This window comes from Haliotis rufescens, unplaced genomic scaffold (assembly GCF_023055435.1).
Source record: "Haliotis rufescens isolate VD_foot unplaced genomic scaffold, xgHalRufe1.0.p SCAF_73, whole genome shotgun sequence".
Classification (NCBI taxonomy): Eukaryota; Metazoa; Mollusca; class Gastropoda; order Lepetellida; family Haliotidae; genus Haliotis; species Haliotis rufescens.
This window is the reverse complement of record NW_025964365.1, coordinates 1,627,464-1,646,012: the sequence shown is the minus strand read 5'-3', so window position 1 is coordinate 1,646,012 and position 18,549 is coordinate 1,627,464. Positions and strand designations below refer to the sequence as shown.

The window sequence follows — 18,549 nt, the reverse complement described above, 5'->3', positions numbered from 1 at the left end:
ATCTACATTTCTGTTATTTCAACTAGGAGGGATGAGTGTTGCTGGTAGGGTTGGGAACAGAAATACAAAGGTATGCATGAAATAATCAGTGTCATGAAAAGTATAAGGGTTTTGTGGTTATAAAAGGAGGGTCCTTTGCTGGCCGACAAACATGGGGTATGGCATGGTATACTAGGGGTCTAATTAGACCCGGACCCCAGAACTGCATGATGAAACACCTATAGCAATTCTTTATGTCATTTGTAAATCGACTAACACGGATGTTATAGCGTCACGGATGATGAAGCCTGGCTCGTGAAATTACAAAAATAAGCAATTTATAATAAAAACATGCATGTACTGTTTCTGTTATATAATATCAAGCGCGTTAACCTACACATGTTTGTCGTTCTGCAATGTATATACATGCACATGGACGATGTAGGTATCCCTATATCCAATAGATGACGGCACTGAGTGTCATGAAAGTTACTCATGGGGATTTCCGGTTAGAATTGGTACCTATCAACCAATAAGAATGGCCGTCAGAGGCAATTGAATGGATCGGGTGGTAAAGATCGGTGACTTGGTTGATTGTGTGGCATCACACCCCGACGTCGTTGGACGTTGCTGACAACACCCGGATTGTGTGGTCAAGACTCAAATATACAGGAATATCGAGAAAGTGTCATTAAACAACAAGCAAACAAACAACAAATACTCCACTCTTCATTTATTCGCGCTTATGCATGTGCCAGACTTAATTAACCATTTTGTTTTCATAATATTGTTTTTGCAAAAAAGAGGGTGTGTGCATTTTCATATCGAGCGTATACTGTATATTTATTTCTGCATCTAGCACCCTTTAGGTTTATATAAAGACGTTACATTTTTGTCATTGTATTAAGTCGTAGTTCGTATTGGCCAGTGAAAGCTTTTACAACCACCCTATACAATCCTGACCAACCCATACATTATAAGGATATACACACTAAAAACCAGAGCACTACGAACAAGTCGTATCAAGCTCTTTATACTACAAACAACGATACAAAACGAACAGCGTCTTCTACGACATGAACGTCTCGACCCCACTCCCACCCTCACTCCCTCGCCCTGGCTGAACCTCACCCTGCCCGGACCTCATTCTGCCCAAACCTCACTACCTTACCACGCCCGAGCCAAAAAGAGCAGGTGGTGTATGTATAAGTAAATAGTTCTCTGGCCATAACCTTGTAATTTATAATTGTAAATAATAGTCACTTGTTATATCTCATATTTTAACGACGATATTGTTGCAACAACGCGTTCTTAGTCTACATTTGTTTCACTGGGGTTGCTCCCTAGATGAAAAGAAACATCTCTCTTGCCTCGGGAAGATGGAAATGAAAATGCTTAATTTTTATTGCTCGACATAAACAAAACAAGCACATGACTATATTTCTGAAGAAAATTAAACGTTGGGTTGTACACTTGTTTCTATATAATATCGCACTTGGTGACGAAACCATAGACACTGTCACAGTAATCAGTATAGTGAAAATTGGAGTGTGAACACGGAATTGAAAATGTAAGAATCGTTTGTTTGCGTGTGTTATTAATATTCTTTTGACATTTACTCTGCATCACCAATTTATATACAGTATAACAGTGTTTCACTTTCTGACAATACGTATCATTCGAAGTATAATCTGTAGACAACAATTTTGTTGGATCAGAACATCGTGACCATGCAGCGAGTCGAGATATGACTTATGCTCCATAACAACGGTGAAGGCGAAAATAGTACAGTTGTGTCAGAGTTATCTCCCTGGTGATGCAGTGTCGATAGGCGGCGCGCGAAAGAATTTAACTCAAGCTCCACCTCAACGCGCTCCAACTGTATCTGCGATATCAAATAGGGAGCGCGAGAGCGTGATATCGCTGTGACGAGTTTAAGCATTTGTTCCATTGGCCGTTATAAATAGTATCATGTATTTTCCACATAAACACGGTCACAGCTGAAGCGTCGGTGTCATATGTCAATTTCATCATCAAAATATTATACGTAACACAATTCTCTCTGCTGTTATGGTATGTATTGATGTATTTTTAATAGCCTTTATGTACAAATCGTGATCTTGAAATGTTTGAGGTGAATGTCTCAATATGCACTAGGTTAGATCGATCGAGTCTTTAGTCATAAAGTCGGTATATGGTCTCTGTAAAGACCAATGAAGGTAACATTTGTCAAATTTTGCATCCATTTAACAAATGCTCGATTCAAGACAACACACACCGTTCATTCATTCTACCCTTCGCACGAATAATTATAATACAAACAGAGTTGTTAATTTTGCATAATACGCGAACTCTGTGAAAGTCAACAAGCGCACACAAAATGGGCGTGTCTCAACATGCCCGATCAAGAAGGCTTTCAAGCAGATGTACCGCATTCAACTGAAGTCCAAATTAATCTAATTAGTTTTGTTTGTTTCCCAAATTATGTTTTAGTTAATCAGTCATGCTGTTTCACATTTATATGTACAGATGTGTACAACAGTTTGTTTGCCGTAAAAGGCGACTATGCTTGTCGTAAGGGGCGACTAACGGGATCAGGTGGTCAGGATCGCTGACTTGGTTGATGCATGTCATCGTATCCCAGTTGCGTGGATTGATGCTAATGATGTCAATCACTGGATTGTCTGGTCCACACTTGATTATTTACAGACCGCCGTCATATATAGCTGGAATATTGCTGAGTGCATCTTTAAACAACAAACAACAACTAAAATTGTGAATTGTATTCACATTGTCTTTAATTTAACCCTTTTTGTAGAATCCAGTGTGGAATGCTTGGTCAATCTTCTCATAATGAAATTCACATTAGGGCCTAGTGGAGACAATCTCCAGTCCGTAACACATTCGCAGAAAAGGTCTAAACGTTGCAATTACTGGAACTTCATAACTATGTCATTGTCATGAATTCATATATTGCTCCATGTTATTCTAGTATTACAGACAATTTGTGGCAAAGTGCTGCTCCATCTGTTCAACATACTTGTAAATATTTTCTTCCATAGGAAATTGATGCAGAAACAATAGATGAAGGACCAATCAACTGGCTGCCTGGAGATCTCATATTGGAGATATTCTCGTATCTGGATGCAGCATCCCTGAGTGCTGCAGGTTTGGCATGCAAAACATGGGCGTCCCTCATTGGTCAGTCAGAAACACTATGGAAAACTAAGACTCAGCAGATCCTTGACAGAGATGCTCAACGATATATCATCCAATCAAAATCAGAAGGGAACTCGTGGAAGGTTGGTTTTAAACAGATGCATGTATGTTTATTTTATTTAGTACTTTAACTTAAACTTGAGCTGAGAATGTCTGCTTGTTTAGGTTTGTGTTTGTGACACTCTTAACTGTCCTATGTCAGGGATCCTGTCATGACTTCTTTAGTCAGTCTATCTGAAGTGATGCAACTGAGAGTCAAAAACTGTTTTTCAAATCATCAAAGATACAGATACAAGATTTTTCGATAAACTGAAAAAGAAATTTGGTCATGCCTACTTCTGGACAACTGAAAATAGAGTGAACAAGGCTTGCGTTGCATTATTGCACTGAACAATGTAACTGATTCCATATTGCTGTGTTCATCTTTTGTGTTCATGCTGAAATAAGCAGGCTGTGAAGGTAGTAGTTTACTCATTGGAAATGACAAATAATTTTTGCGTTTATAGAGGCATATACATCAAATTCAGCAGAAAAAGGGGATAGTTTTTGTTCTTATTTACGGACACAAAAATGACACTTAATACCTCATATGATTTACAGAATAATCTTTGTCAGTAAATGAAGTATATTCTTATCCAGAAAATCACAAATTCAACAGCATTGTAAATGTTGTATTGACTTACAATACTGTTAAAGCAGATTGGGAAATTTCAACCTTGGGTTAATCAATCTAGTGCAAGTTTCAAGAGGTGAGTTGTTATGTTCAATGTTACATTCAAGGCCTGACTTCATGTTCTTATTTAAGTTTAGGACTTAAATATAGCAACGTGCATGCATGTTTGTGCTGCTGCTTGTACTCGTCCAGACATATGCCCATTTTATTGGGCTAGCCCACTGAGATGCAATGCCACAGTTTAAAATGAATACACTACTCATATACATTTCCAAGGGCCAGGTAGGGTATGAGTGAGTGAGTGAGTATGGTTTTATGCCGCTTTTAGCAATATTCCAGCAATATCACAGCGGAGGACACCAGAAATGTTTCAGACATTGTACCCATGTCGGGAATCGAACCTGGGTCTTCGGCGTGAAGAGCGAACGCTTTAACCACTAGGCTACCCGACCACCCCCCAGGCAGGGTATGAACAAGTACCATCTTTTATCATCTTTGGTATGACGCAACTGTGAATTGAACCATGAACCTTCCGCTCTCCTGGCAGAGTCTCACTCACTAGATCACGGAGATGGTCCACAAGGTTTAAGCAAAGGTAGACTGAGGTACCCGTAGACATGAGCAGCTTTCATTTTGACATGTACAGATAGCATTCAACTCTAAAACATTTGAACAACTCAATTACATACTACTTCCAACTGACTGTTCCAGGAATCCTTCCAGATGAATTATGGGAGCAACCTTATCAGAAGTAAATGGAAGCGGGGTATGTTCAGTCAACCCAAAGCCATGTTGGATCTCCCCCCAAAGGTCCTGTGTCCCATGACCGCCGACACCTGGGGGGAAATATTCCAAATGGAGCTGGAAAGATGAGGAAACCACAACAAACATGTCGGACGTCTGGAAGGACAATGCTGACACCAACCAGGAAGAATGTCAGCTTGGTCGTGGCACTTTCTCCTCATGACGACATATCAACAAAGAGAAAAAATCAAGGAGTTTGTATCCAGACATTATGTGTCAAATGCACTTTTCACTCTGATGACAACTCGGTGAAAGATGATTTAGTTTGGATGCTCATCAAGGACGAGGATGGATGGAACAAAGATGATGTATCTTGGTAGCTGGCTACTGACATGGCCGACTTGACCATGTGAGCTTTACTCTGTATTTATTTATGTTTACAAACACAAACAGATGAGGTAGCAGTCAGGGATTTACATCTGCATGCTGAATGTCTTACCATTTTAACTGAGAATATTTCAAGTTGAGTAGGTATGTTAAGATGTTTACCTTGTTCTGTATTTGTAAGAGTAATTTTTGACCTACTCAAATTGCTCAAGGTCCTTATTTTGTGCTCGTCTGATCATCATTTTAACTATAAAATGACTTTCCAGTTTTATCATAACCAGACCCACAATGTGCATTTTTCGTTTAGCCCTGGGGGTTTTGTGATCTTGGATGATGAGATGTGGAGAACATGTATTGTTACAGTATGATCTTTAAGTATATGCAAGTTTTTATCTACCCAAGTGGTACCAATGGATGATGTGAATATGCTATGATATACATAAAAGTAATACACATAAGATTGTTACTATCTATTTTATCAAGTTCTTTGTACATACCGATGTATTTATTTATTTTCATTTAACTTATTTATGGATTGAAAAATTTGTTGTAGATCAACATATTTTTGTTGTTTGGTTCTCATATTAATTTTAGTCATAAAAAATAGAATTGTTATCATTGAAGGCTATGGTCATCAAGGAACAAGGTTCCATGTGTCCAAGAGATATTACCATTATCCAATATGAGATACCGGGTACAGGATTTGTCCTTCCTTATAATATTACATGTTTATAACATCATGTGACCTGACCATAAGTGATGCATTCATGAATGGTGCAGAGAGACAGATCTTAGTCTGAACACCGTACTGCCATTGATGCACACTTAAAGCCTGGTCAGGTGATATTTCACTGGAGTATCAGTACTGGTTACCGACCAGTTATTGCCATTTATCGGGTATTCATGTATTTGTTATTTCTGACATATTCCATGTACAAAGTTGGATGCACCATTGAGCAAATGGGCTTATTTCTGTCCGTGGAAAAAGATTCAGTTTTCAGTATCTAGCGTATAACACTCAATGTTTGTATTCATCAATTTGAATAAGAAATGCTGCTGTCGTCTGCAACTGACAAAAAACAATATTCCCTGAATTCGATCTTCACATGCTTGTCCCTAACACTATGTACTATGGATTTCGCGATATATACAGGTTATGCATTTTTGGAAAAATAGCTCAAATAGGTTTCAGAATTGGATTTTGGGGAAGAAATGACAGACAGATAGAAAGCAATGACAGAACTGAAACTGCATCATCGTGTTGTTTGATTTATATTTTTGTGTGAATTAATCACATGACACCGCCCGCATGTCTTTTCTAAAACTGAATATGAGGTGATTATAGTGGGTTTCTTTTTTAAATTTCCTCACAAGAGAACGTTTTGTTCGTAAATTTTCTCTCTTCTAATGAAAAGAAGCAAAAGTAACATGAGATGTGATCATGTGCACGCTATAATGGGGAGTTAGCGATAACTGGTTGCTAGCCAGTATAGTATTTTTAGTTTATATTTTCAGACAAAATAGTATTTCTTTCACAACAAATGACCTCTATTAATGAACTCTATTGTTTGAGATGGTCTTAAAGAAAATTTGTTGATCATAAGGTTTTACACATTCTGTTACATGAATAAATATGAAATGTGAAGAGTTTGTGACTGTTTATTGATTTTTCATCATGTTATTCACATGTGTATCATATCACACACAATACAACTGCTGGTCTTTGTGACAGTGTGATGCCATGTCCATCTCCACTGTGAATGACGAGAGACCACAGCTTGTCTGCAGTATCCTGGGTTAGACAACCAGTGGTGGATAGTGTGAGCATGTTTCTCAGTCATGGAACAGCCTTTCTTCACGAGGCAAGAGCGTCCACTAGCCTTTTTATCTAAGTCTTTTAGAAATTAGGCTTTGATACAGGCTAGTGGATACCCTTGCCTCGGGAAGATGGGAACAACCCTTCTCACACCCGCTCAAACTTCAGAACAATCAATGGCAGATAGTTTAACATGTACTATTTTGTTCGTATACTTCACAATACGCATGATATGATGTGTATATCACAGACTGTTGTTTAACATCACACTCAGCAATGTCCAGCAGGCCGTAATGAATTGAGTTTGGACTAGAAAAAGCAGTGGTTGATATTATGAACTATGTCCACGCCGCCGGGGTACGATGGCACGCAATCAACCAAATCATTGAGCCTGACCACCTGAGCCATCAAGTCACCTCTTATGAGTGAGTGAGTGAGTATGGTTTAACGCCGCTTTTAGCATTATTCCAGCAATATCACGGCGGGGGACACCCGAAATGGGCTTCACACATTGTACCCATGTCGGGAATCGAACCCGAGTCTTCAGCGTGACGAGTGAACGCTTTAATCTCTAGGCTACAAGACCGCCCCCCGCCTCTTATGGCCAGCATTGGTTGCTTGGGACCAATCCTTATCTGGAATCCCTACAGAATATATTGCAAACACAACCTAAATGTTTTCATGCTTTGGGGAACCATTCCGACACTGATTTAAGATGATCCTTTACCATCATCTTTACAATGAATCCTTGTTTATCTGGATGATTAAAATCATTTGGATTAAAGAATCATGGATGGGAGAAATGTTCCTTTGACATACCAGTAGTACAAAATTCTCATCAATATTGCCAGGAAGATGGAGTTACTGGGCTAATGAAGTTCCGGGACAATGATGTTTGACTGTGTTTCAGTATTTCTGTCTCAACAAAACACTCGAGTTGGATGTCAACAGCTGTCAGCCCTGTATTCAATACATACAGATATCTCTTGAATTAATATCTATTTACACTAACTCCTCAGAATAAATACAGATGTCCACAGCGGATAGATGGTGCTAGGAGTTATCACATATCACACAGTCCTCTTCAATCTAAGGGCAGGTAACTGGTGCCAGGTAGCCACACAGGGATGTGAGTAGAAAGTCCTGGCGATATCAGTCTCAGGTACATCTGCCACATCAGGTTCTAGGCCTGAACCTAGACAACACATTGTGAAGCTCCATCCTGCTGTTGTCACTGTCTCAGGTACATCTGCTATTGTCACTCTAGGCCTGGACTCTGACCAAACACATCATGAAAGATCGGTCTTGCTTTTTTCGTTATCTTGGGTACATCTGCACCACACATTGCCTGAGGGTGCTCATATACCTCTCCCACACTGGCTGAAGATGAGGGGACCCCCTGTAACACCAACATCATACATTCAACATATTATACAACATTCAAACTTAGATACCAAGTACAAGCCTGACATAGTGATGATAGTGTTTGTTTGTTGTTTAACGCTGCACTCAGCAATATTCCAGCTTTATGATGGCGGTCTGTAAATAATTGAGTCTAGACCAGACAATCCAGTGATTTATATCATGAGCATCGATCAAAGCAATTGGGATACAAAGACATGCATCAACCAAGTCAGCGAGTCTCACCATCCAATCCTGTTAGTTGCCTCTTACGACAAGCATAGTCGCCTTTTAAGGCAAGCATGGGTTGCTGAAGACCTATTCTGATGATACTTTGTCATCCTTATCATCAACCAGGCTTCAACCAAGAGACTACCCATTGCCCTGCACCCGGAGAAATCTCCAACTGCAACCCACATGGTCACCTGTTACATATAGTTTGACATAGATCTTACCGTATAAATTCCATGGATGCAGCTGCCACCTTGTAGGCTGTGAGGGATGCCTCCACATCAGACCGAGACCAGTTGTTCTGAAGACATGGCTCTATCAACTAGAACAGAGAAATATGGTCCGAACGAGTGAGTGAGTGAGGTACAACACTGTTTAGAACATTATTTCGGCTATATAAGGGCGTGTCAGGTGAATGTGGGAGGAAAACCCGAAGTGGAAAAGGTATGACACTTTTGTCATAATAAGAAAACATACATTTTTTTGTATATGTCAAAAAGCAGACTATTCATAAATGCTACACATCACATCATACATACAGGCAGATGTCTATGACATCAGAATAAATAGTAAAATTTCACTTACATTAAATTTCAAACAAGGTTCGCTATCAAAGTAATTACCAAACATCAATGTCCATTGCGGAAGAGATAAATGCTTACCTTTTCATAGAAGTCAAGGAAAATATCTTTGGATTCTCGGCTGTGGTTGAGACCGTATGCAATATTCAGGATATTTTTGGAATAATTCTGAAATATAAATATCAGTTAGGAATACTTGTTAGATTGATATCATTTGTCCACAATTATTTAATTACTTGTTTTTCTGGTGTGGTCTCTGTGTATGCTGGGTGCAAGTGGCTACACCTTACACCTTGTCTTTATGTAGTTTTAGCTGAGAGAAAATACCATCACAAAAATGGCATCTCGCCTTCTTCTATGACTTCTGACATCTGTATTCTGACTAGCTCTTTCTTTTCTTTTCCTTCCCATTGGAATTTAATGAGTAATTGGAGTGACAAACAAACACAATAAAAAAAACTACAATAGGGTATCAGTATCTTCCAACATTTATAATTGGCAAGCCATAACACGCTCAAACGTAAGAGGTGAGCTGAAATGGGGTTAAACGTCGTGTCCAAGATTATTGCACTTATATAGCAATGTGCATGCACATGTGTGAGTGTGGCTGCTTGTACTAGTCCAGACAAATGCCATGATATAGTGCTTGCCCACTGAGATACCATGCCTCAGTTCAACATGGATACCCTACTCAGACACAGAATACTGACAAGATTTGTTTTAGCCCCTTAATGCCAAGCGCCAGGCAGTGTAACAACAAGTACCATCCTTAAAGGGGCACTGATCTAACGGACTGGTTGTTGCCTTTGTTATTGTTTTTCCCCCGTGAGTACCCGGATGATACGCAACGCAACTGAGCGTGACCAGAGACTGGGCTACCGTCTGCAAGGACAGCTAAATAAACTTGGAGGCTGGAGGCAATATTTGTTTTACGCATTTTTGAACACTGATTGGTTAACTGTGATCTATAAAGATTTCGACAAGGGGCGCATGTTAATTCATTTCTTCAGCCTAAACAAACAGACAAAAAGAACAAGGGAGCTCATCGGACGTCGTCATTTGGAAATACCCCAGATGGTTATAGTTTAATACTAAAAACAGTATCCATGCAGTGAAAGCATTTTCGGATTTCGGCTTGTGTCGATAATACGATTACTACTCCCTTGTTGTCATCCACGTTTTCTCGTATAACCCTACACTTGTGTATTTGTCGTCATTCACTTGATGCTCAGTTAATGAATTTATTACAGGTACAATTAGTGGTAGCACCACTTATATTACCTGACAAAGGTTCCCATTTGGCATTTATTGTGTCTGGGGTAATTATTCAATCTAAATCCAGGTTTGAAGTGAGGTGAAATGTGTGTTATGTAATATGCACGTGGCAGCCCAGCAAGAGATGAATGATCAGTTGATTTACTTTTTTTTGTAAATCAACGGATCGTTCCTAGTCATCAAAGGATTAACAGAAAATACGTTGATTGATTAATCACTGTTATCTTGCACAGTGGATATGTCAAGAGTGAGTGTTTACATGTCTAGGTTTACTAAAACAAAGGGAATACACTCATATCATGGCGCGAAGTGCCGATGTAAAAACAACATACTTTGTTCAAAGGGTTAACTGATAATACGTTGATTGATTGATCATTGTTATCTATCACTCAATGGAATTTTTAGGAACCGTGGACGCTATGAAAATAGTTGTCACGTGGGCTTTCTCAGCCGACCATTGAGACTTGACACCTATGTAAAACACCTGAAACAATCCAAGCGATCAGTTGAGAAACGAACACGGGTTATAATATCCCAAACGATATATATCTTTTAAAATATTTGATTGTTACTGAGACACGTGACATCGAATAAGTTTCTTTGTTCAGCTGCAGACAAGTGGGATATTGTTCCTTTGTGTGGATATTCACGGATACATTCCTCGAACAAGGAAGCTGCCTAAAACTTATACACATAAATTTGGTAGGTTGTAATTATGATATCTGCATTTTGTTTTCCTTCATTTGAACCGATTCGTTCTTGTTTCTCTACGTCTTGGTTGGGAAATTCTTCAATGTGCGATAGACGTTGTTGTCACAGGTCTTTTCCTTTGTAAGCGTGTATATATTACCGTCAATTTGTAAAATGTGATTCTCTCAGGCATTTCATAAAATGTGTAAATATTTCAGTCATTTTGACTAAAAAATCTGTCCAGATTGATCAAGACGATCAAAAGGGCCTACAAACATCACAACAGGTTATTATGTAGGATTAAAAGCCAAACAACTTAGAAATGTACTTTTCAACGTTACATTTTCAGTCTCTTGGTGATGACATTAAACATCAAAATGTTTGGAATTCGTTGTCATAATAATACAGATGGAAATGTTTTTCAGTCACTTTGTAAAATAACTGAATATTTAGACGTTTAATAAATTTGTTACACATTTGACAGTAAAAAAATATACACACTATAAAAAAAGCATATGCTCAGGTGAAATATATACTTTGTGTTGCAAGTCAAAATAGTGTAAACTAAAATCGCAAAATTACCAAGCAAGTGACTTATCAAAACTTCGTCACCATTACCGATGCTACTCACAAAGATACCTACATTTCCTTATTATCTCGAAAACTGTATTTCATTTTGTTGATCAATGTGACCATACGCCCTTATTACTACCCATAAAAGTGACTAATGCGCTTACGAATGGCGCAGCAGAGGTCGCGAACTAGTCTAGATTTCTGCTATACATCCGGGTATTCACTGGGAAAAAACAATAACAAAGGCAACAACCAGTCCCGGGGAATTGCGTTAGATCAGTGCCCCTTTAAACATCTTTTGGTATGACATGGCCAGGGTCTGAACCACCGATCTTCCAATTTCCGGATGAATGCTCTAACACTAGACCACCGAGGCGGTATAAAATGAGAGAAATCCTACTGACACTTACTTTGAAATTGGCCTCCATGTCGCTGTATGCTCTGTCAGAGACTTTACCTTTCATCGATCGGAGCAGCAACCTGAGGACAGATTGTAACTGTATAGACAGCATAAAATACTGTAGTGTTTCAGGCCAGTCAGTAATACATGTCCCAACCTTGCAGTGTTTGAAATTAGATATAAAGACCAAGGATCCTTCATCAGATGTTATAAGATGGTACAGATTTACAGGGTCCCCAGATTACACAGTAGTGCAGTAGACCTGCCGGATCACCAGCCCTGACACCACCCCGCCATGTGTTCCTCACAGCACCCCTTCAACCCCTACACCATCACCCCTTGTGTTCCTCACAGCACCCCTCAGCCCCTACACCCCCACCCCTTGTGTTCCTCACAGCACCCCTCAGCCCCTACACCCTCACCCCTTGTGTTATTCACAGCACCCCTCAGCCCTTACCCCTTGTGTTCCTCACAGCACCCCTCAGCCCCTACACCCTCACCCCTTGTGTTCCTCACGGCACCCACACCCCCACCCCTTGTGTTCCTCACAGCAACCCCTCAGCCCCTACACCCCCACCCCTTGTGTTCCTCACAGCACCCCCTCAGCCCCTACACCCTCACCCCTTGTGTTCCTCACAGCACCCCCTCAGCCCCCACCCCTTGTGTTCCTCACAGCACCCCCTCAGCCCCTATACCCTCACCCCTTGTGTTCCTCACAGCACCCCCTCAGCCCCTACACCCTCACCCCTTGTGTTCCTCACAGTACTCCCTCTCCATCAGCCCCTTCAGTTCCCTCAGCTGTAGGAGGAAGTCCCTGTCCAGGTCCACATCCATGTCCTCGTGTTCCGTACATTCTGCAACAGACAGCATGATGTACAGTGGTTAGTGGGAGCTTTATGACCACTTAGCAGTAAGTCCTTATTTATCACCCACCTGTAGAACTATAGAAGCAGTTAGCACACAGACTGAAGTCCATATATATCACCCACCTATAGAGCTATAGAACCAGTTAGCACACAGACTGAAGTCCATATATATCACCCACCTATAGAGTTATAGAACCAGTTAGCACACAGACTGAAGTCCATATATATCACCCACCTATAGAGCTGTAGGACCAGTTAGCACATAGACTGAAGTCCAAATATATCACCCACCTATAGAGCTATAGGACCAGTTGGCTATCATGTAGTTAGCACACAGGGTGAAGTCCTTAAACTCCAGATACATCAGCTTTTTCTTCCCCGTTTCGAATCTGTTGTTAGTGATGAACACTATTGCTGCATAGCTCCTGGAGAGAGATTCAGAACATTTCACTAACATTCAACCATGATACTGTATATCTATCAGACAGGTGTTAGAAGGTTGTCACATTGACCAAAGTAATAAGACAATCTGTAAATCAACTCCTCCCAAAAACAAGCACTTCCCAATCTCATAACCGCTATGCAAAGATCTGAGGACATCCCACTAAAGGTCACTTTGAAGGACCTCTTGCAAACAATTGAATCAGAATCAGTCACACAGCCTGTCACTGCTGTTCAGAATGCCCTGTGTTAACCATTTCAAGGTTAAACGATTAGGAAACAAATTTGGACATTCACTTTCGCGATCTTGTAGGCGACACTCTGGTTGGATGAATGGTCTTTCTGTGAGCGGATGTCCTCGGATTTTTGAGCTGCGGTAGTGAGCACTAAGATCTGATGTTGATGAGATTAAAGCAATTCCAGAAAAAATAATCCCTTGTTTAAAATTCATCAATTATCTATACAGTTATTACCATCCGTCTTTCATCCTATTTTCCCATCCAATAAGCCAGTTGGAGCTGAAAGCAGTGAAGACAATATTACCTTGCCAGTTCCCCAGACAGTAGGTAGTGGGTCTGGATGTTCTCCACAAGGGAGCCTTTCATCTCCTCCACTGTCTTGAACACACGCTTCACGTTGTCAAACTGAAACACAGATGCACAGATAGAATACATCTCTTCCAAGTGAGTGAGTGAGTGAGTGAGTGGTGAGTGGGTGAGTGAGTGAGTGAGTGAGTGAGTGAGTGAGTGAGTGAGTGAGTGAGTGAGTGAGTGAGTGGGTGGGTGGGTGGGTGGGTGGGTGAGTGAGTGAGTGAGTGAGTGAGTGAGTGAGTGAGTGAGTGAGTGAGTGAGTGAGTGAGTGAGTGGCTTTATTCAGCAGCTACTTTACAGCTGTACCATGAAGTGAGTTTGATTACCCAATCTGGACCAGATAAACTGGCTGACAGCATGAGCACCAAGTCATGACAATGTGGTCTGATGACGCATGATCCCCAAGGGGAATCAACACTAGTCTGTTCTCCACAGGGTTGCTGCACAGTGACTGCATGTAATGTAACCATTTTCCAACAACTCCCAACACAGCTACGATACTATATTTGCTGTAATGAGCACCTTGGATACTTTGAAAATTCACAAAGGGAGTGAGTACCAAATTATACACAGCAAATTAAAATACGTTGGCAGAGATCGAACTGTAGGGAATTGTATTTAGCTCTAATGTTGATCAAACTAAAACAAATTTGATAATAGTTACTAGACAGTTATGTACCCCGTTTACACTGCTGTTTTCTGTAAACGATCTGTAATGTGCACAATCAAATATGGACTGTATTGCAAATTTTCAGGCATGTTTAAAAGTTACTTACAGAAAAGTCTAGATATTGGTCAGGGGGTGCTTATTGCAGCAGAGAACTTAATGCGGCAAATACAGTAACTCCCAAATGGGTAACAAAACAGTGAACACTATACATTGCCATCCTATCTTGAGGGGTATATGGTGTGATGTACCCTGTGTGTGTGTCTATGTACACAGAGCCATCAGTTGACAGTGAATTTATCTTACTGACTTTCATTCATTCTTACAGGTCCGCAATTTGTGTCCACAGTTTCACTGAGTTAGCAAAATTCATAGCAGACAATGCAAACAAACCGAGTTACTTCCCTTTACCCAATTAATTCGGATAAACATCAGTTCATTTCAGCTCAACGATACTTAATCGATATATGCAAATTACCTACGATGTGTTCCGACTGATTTCTCAGCAGGGGACATGAGCGGGATACCTGAAAAGTAATTGCCCACTCCTTAACCAATCAGAAGCTGGTATTTAAATGTAAGGTGAGATAATGTGTTACTATACACTGAGCACTGTGTGATGTAACCTACCTGTCTCCGACAACTCCGCAGCATCACTCCCGTCTTCTCACTCACATCGTCAAGATCCTTGCGGTGTCTGGAGTTCAGTTTCTTTCCCAGTATCTCTCGAATCACAGGTGCGTCAATCTGGTAGTATCTGCCAATGGGTTTAGCATGTACAATGTTATTGCGGAAACAAACACATACAAAAAAACACAATTTACACATACAAGTGCATATCTTCCAGAAACTACTGCATTTCTCTCAACTTTCATGATTAGAAGTAATAAACGATCAATGATGTCATTTTTTATTGTTGTTTGGTGTTTTGTGTTGCAGTCAGCAATAGTTTCAAATTATAATTCACTCCCCCACCATCAAGTTATAAGAGTTAGGTTGCACAAACTTTCACTGTAGTTTACTCAGAAGTGCAAAGACCCCTTAATTTTAAAGGGGGCTTGGGTGGCCCAGTCGTCTAACAGCCACAATTCGCTGTGCAGAGTTGCATCCCTTGGGCATGTATCTCTTGGAGCTTTCCTTACACATTAAAAAGCTGACATGCTGTGATATAACTGCAATACTGTTCAAAGCAGTGTTAAACCAAACTCACTCACTTAATTTCGAACATTAAGGTTACACAAGGACCCCTTGCATTGCATTAATTTTCAATACTGGGTTTTACCAGTACCTCTTGCATTTTATTAATTTTGAACACTGCCTAGTGACTACTGAAACGGAAAACAGCACAAACTTAACAAGTGAGTTAGTACGCCACTTTCAGCAATATTCCAGCAATGTCTTGGCTGGGGCCACCAGAAATGGGCTTCACACGTTGTACCCTTGTGGGGAATCAAACCAAGGCCTTCGGCGTGACGAGTGAACACTTTAACAACTAGGCTACCCCATCACCACACCCTTATAAAATGTGACAGTGATGAATATGTTGAACAGTACTTTTCAATGAGCATTGTCTGTGTATCAGCATTGATCTGGTATATGTGTTGATCCCGCAGTTTATCAGGGCTCTTCACCAGTTTCTCCAGACTAGTAAAGAGGCGATAATTATCTTGTGTATCACTCAACAAATCCTCAAAGGTGGCGCTGTACTTCTTCAAGACTCCCTGTTTTTGCAGAACATTGGCAGCTTCAGAAACTGAAACATGTGTAATCACAAGCTCATATGAAAATGGCAATGCATTCAAATGAAATAAACTTGTTGAAAAATGGGACCCCGCCCCAGGGCAAACAATACTATGCACTCAGGACTATGTAGTTTGGCATTAATAAAATTAAACATTAGTCATTATGTTCATATTCAAGTGAATTTTCGAAAAACAAAACAATGTACAGTAACTGACTTATTAATACCCATAATAATAGTGAGTGAGTGAGTATGGTTTTACCCTGCTTTTAGCAATATTCCAGCAATATCACGGCGGGGGACACCAGAAATGGGCTTCACACATTGTACCCATGTCGGGAATCAAACCCGGGTCTTCGGCGTGATGAGCAAACACTTTAATCACTAAGCTACCCGACCGCCCCACCTATAATAATAACATATCTGTTAAGGACATAAGTGGGTAGACAGGTTAACATGCAGCTATCATTTGCCATGCAGTCTCACTGTATACTGGTGGGAACACAAAACAAACAGAATCTGCTATTTGTCATCAATGATTATAAGAAACTTTTTAACAATTGGTTTAGGGATTTGATGAGTGTTAAAATAAAGGAAAAATTAGTTCCAAAGCACTGTAGCTCACCTTGAGTCACATGTAGTTAACGGTTAAAAATGTCAACAAAGACAGCTACAAATAAAAGTTGCTGTCAGTAATGATCTTCAAATACTTTCTACATAAATACTGGGTACTGACAAAATATTACAATGTAATGATTTGGACAAAATATGATATCATCACAAGGAGACACACACATGTAAAAGTTCAGTCTGGCAAGTTGCAAGAAAATGCATTTGGAGAATATAAGAGAACAGTCAAAGCAACATCAAAATTTAATATATTGAATTAAATGGAACATAAGTGATGAATCCAACAACTCACCAAACAAATATCAAGTTTATTTTCAGTTTGAACAAAAAAGGATTAATGGCCATAAACAACATTTTCAACAATATGGTTGCAGCATGTGTATTCACAGCCATATTAAGAATCTTATTCGAACCTCTTCAACAACTTCAGGTATCATCATTGGCAACAACAAGACCTGGTTATTTGTGTGTCATCATACCCCAATGGCTTGGGATGTTGCTCTTGATATCAATCACTGGCTGATGTCATATTATAGCTGGAATATTTGCCGAGTGTGGTGTAAAACAACAAACAATCTAATAACTACATTTTGGAAACAATGGCTGAGTAATTGGCACAAGAAGTTCAGCTTTTACTATGATCAAAGTGCATCAGGTCCAAAGGTTTCTGAGGGGGAGATGTTTATGCCAGACAACGCACTCGACGAAAGAGGCCACACCAACTGCTCACTTGACTTTGTGTCAGGTGAGCTAAAACATGTTCCTCTCCTGGAAATTTTGACTTTGCAATAAAACTAATGTTTTGTACTGAAAATATTTCCATAATTAAAGTACTTTGTTTACATAAGTAGTTGATCTAAACTGCAAGTAAATTGTTTACTTTACAAAAAGTACACAGCTAAACTGAAAGTAGTTTCTTTATTTAATGATAAACAGGCTGGCCGATTACCAAACCTGATTGAGTTTTGTATTGAATGAATGAATCATTATGATGAATATAGAGAGCACAGAGAGCTACATAGATCATGTAGATCTCATAATGAATTTATAGTAATGTGCTAAAGTGAGAATAAAATTAAATAAAAAAAGAAGATCATGGTTACATGTGAGACTGAGAATGTGGAAATACATAAATTAGATTCTGACAGCACTCTTCGAAAGTTGTGTTAGAAAAGAAAACCATGGTGAATGAGGAAATCATTGTTGGTTTTCCTTAGATTTCCATCTACATGTACTTCTACTAGTTCTAGTTGACCAGATCTCACGTTTGTTGGTATTTACCTGAGCAGCCCCTCAGCCACATATCATAGACGTCTGGGTCTATGTATGTATTGTTGCCCACAAAAATATCAAATTCCGCCATGACCATGAACAATCAATTTTATGTTTTTCAGACAAATGTGTCTAGATTTCCTCTCAGATTGTGACCGTCGCTGACATTAGTCAAAGGGAGGTAATACAAATTACAAACCTTCTTATCTGCCCTGTAAAGTGCTAGTGCATATAACACTCGCTAGGGTGCGTCTCTTATATTTACGTGCCTATTTTATTTCTAACAGTGTTAAAGGTTTCAATTCCACTATAAAACTAACTTGATTACCAAAATATTCATTAGTTGAGGATCATAAACAAATAACGATGTCCC

The 18,549-nt window shown here is 39.7% G+C and overlaps 2 protein-coding genes across 2 annotated transcripts; one reads left to right on the top strand and one right to left on the bottom strand.

The window, feature by feature from the left end:
* Positions 1-1,900: 1,900 nt before the first annotated feature.
* LOC124140973 (F-box only protein 48-like) lies at positions 1,901-6,652 on the top strand. The gene is made up of 3 exons (XM_046508824.2): positions 1,901-2,052; positions 3,042-3,281; positions 4,583-6,652. The coding sequence occupies exons 1-3, from the start codon at positions 2,050-2,052 to the stop codon at positions 4,742-4,744; spliced, it is 405 nt and encodes a 134-aa protein (XP_046364780.2). The 5' UTR covers positions 1,901-2,049; the 3' UTR covers positions 4,745-6,652.
* Positions 6,648-18,351, bottom strand: LOC124140972 (acidic fibroblast growth factor intracellular-binding protein-like). Its single transcript, XM_048388540.1, has 10 exons — positions 18,186-18,351; positions 16,088-16,286; positions 15,164-15,290; positions 13,820-13,920; positions 13,127-13,260; positions 12,715-12,823; positions 11,980-12,049; positions 9,113-9,199; positions 8,675-8,772; positions 6,648-8,217 (listed from the first exon to the last, which is right to left on the bottom strand). The coding sequence occupies exons 1-10, from the start codon at positions 18,271-18,273 to the stop codon at positions 8,136-8,138; spliced, it is 1,095 nt and encodes a 364-aa protein (XP_048244497.1). The 5' UTR covers positions 18,274-18,351; the 3' UTR covers positions 6,648-8,135.
* Positions 18,352-18,549: the final 198 nt, after the last annotated feature.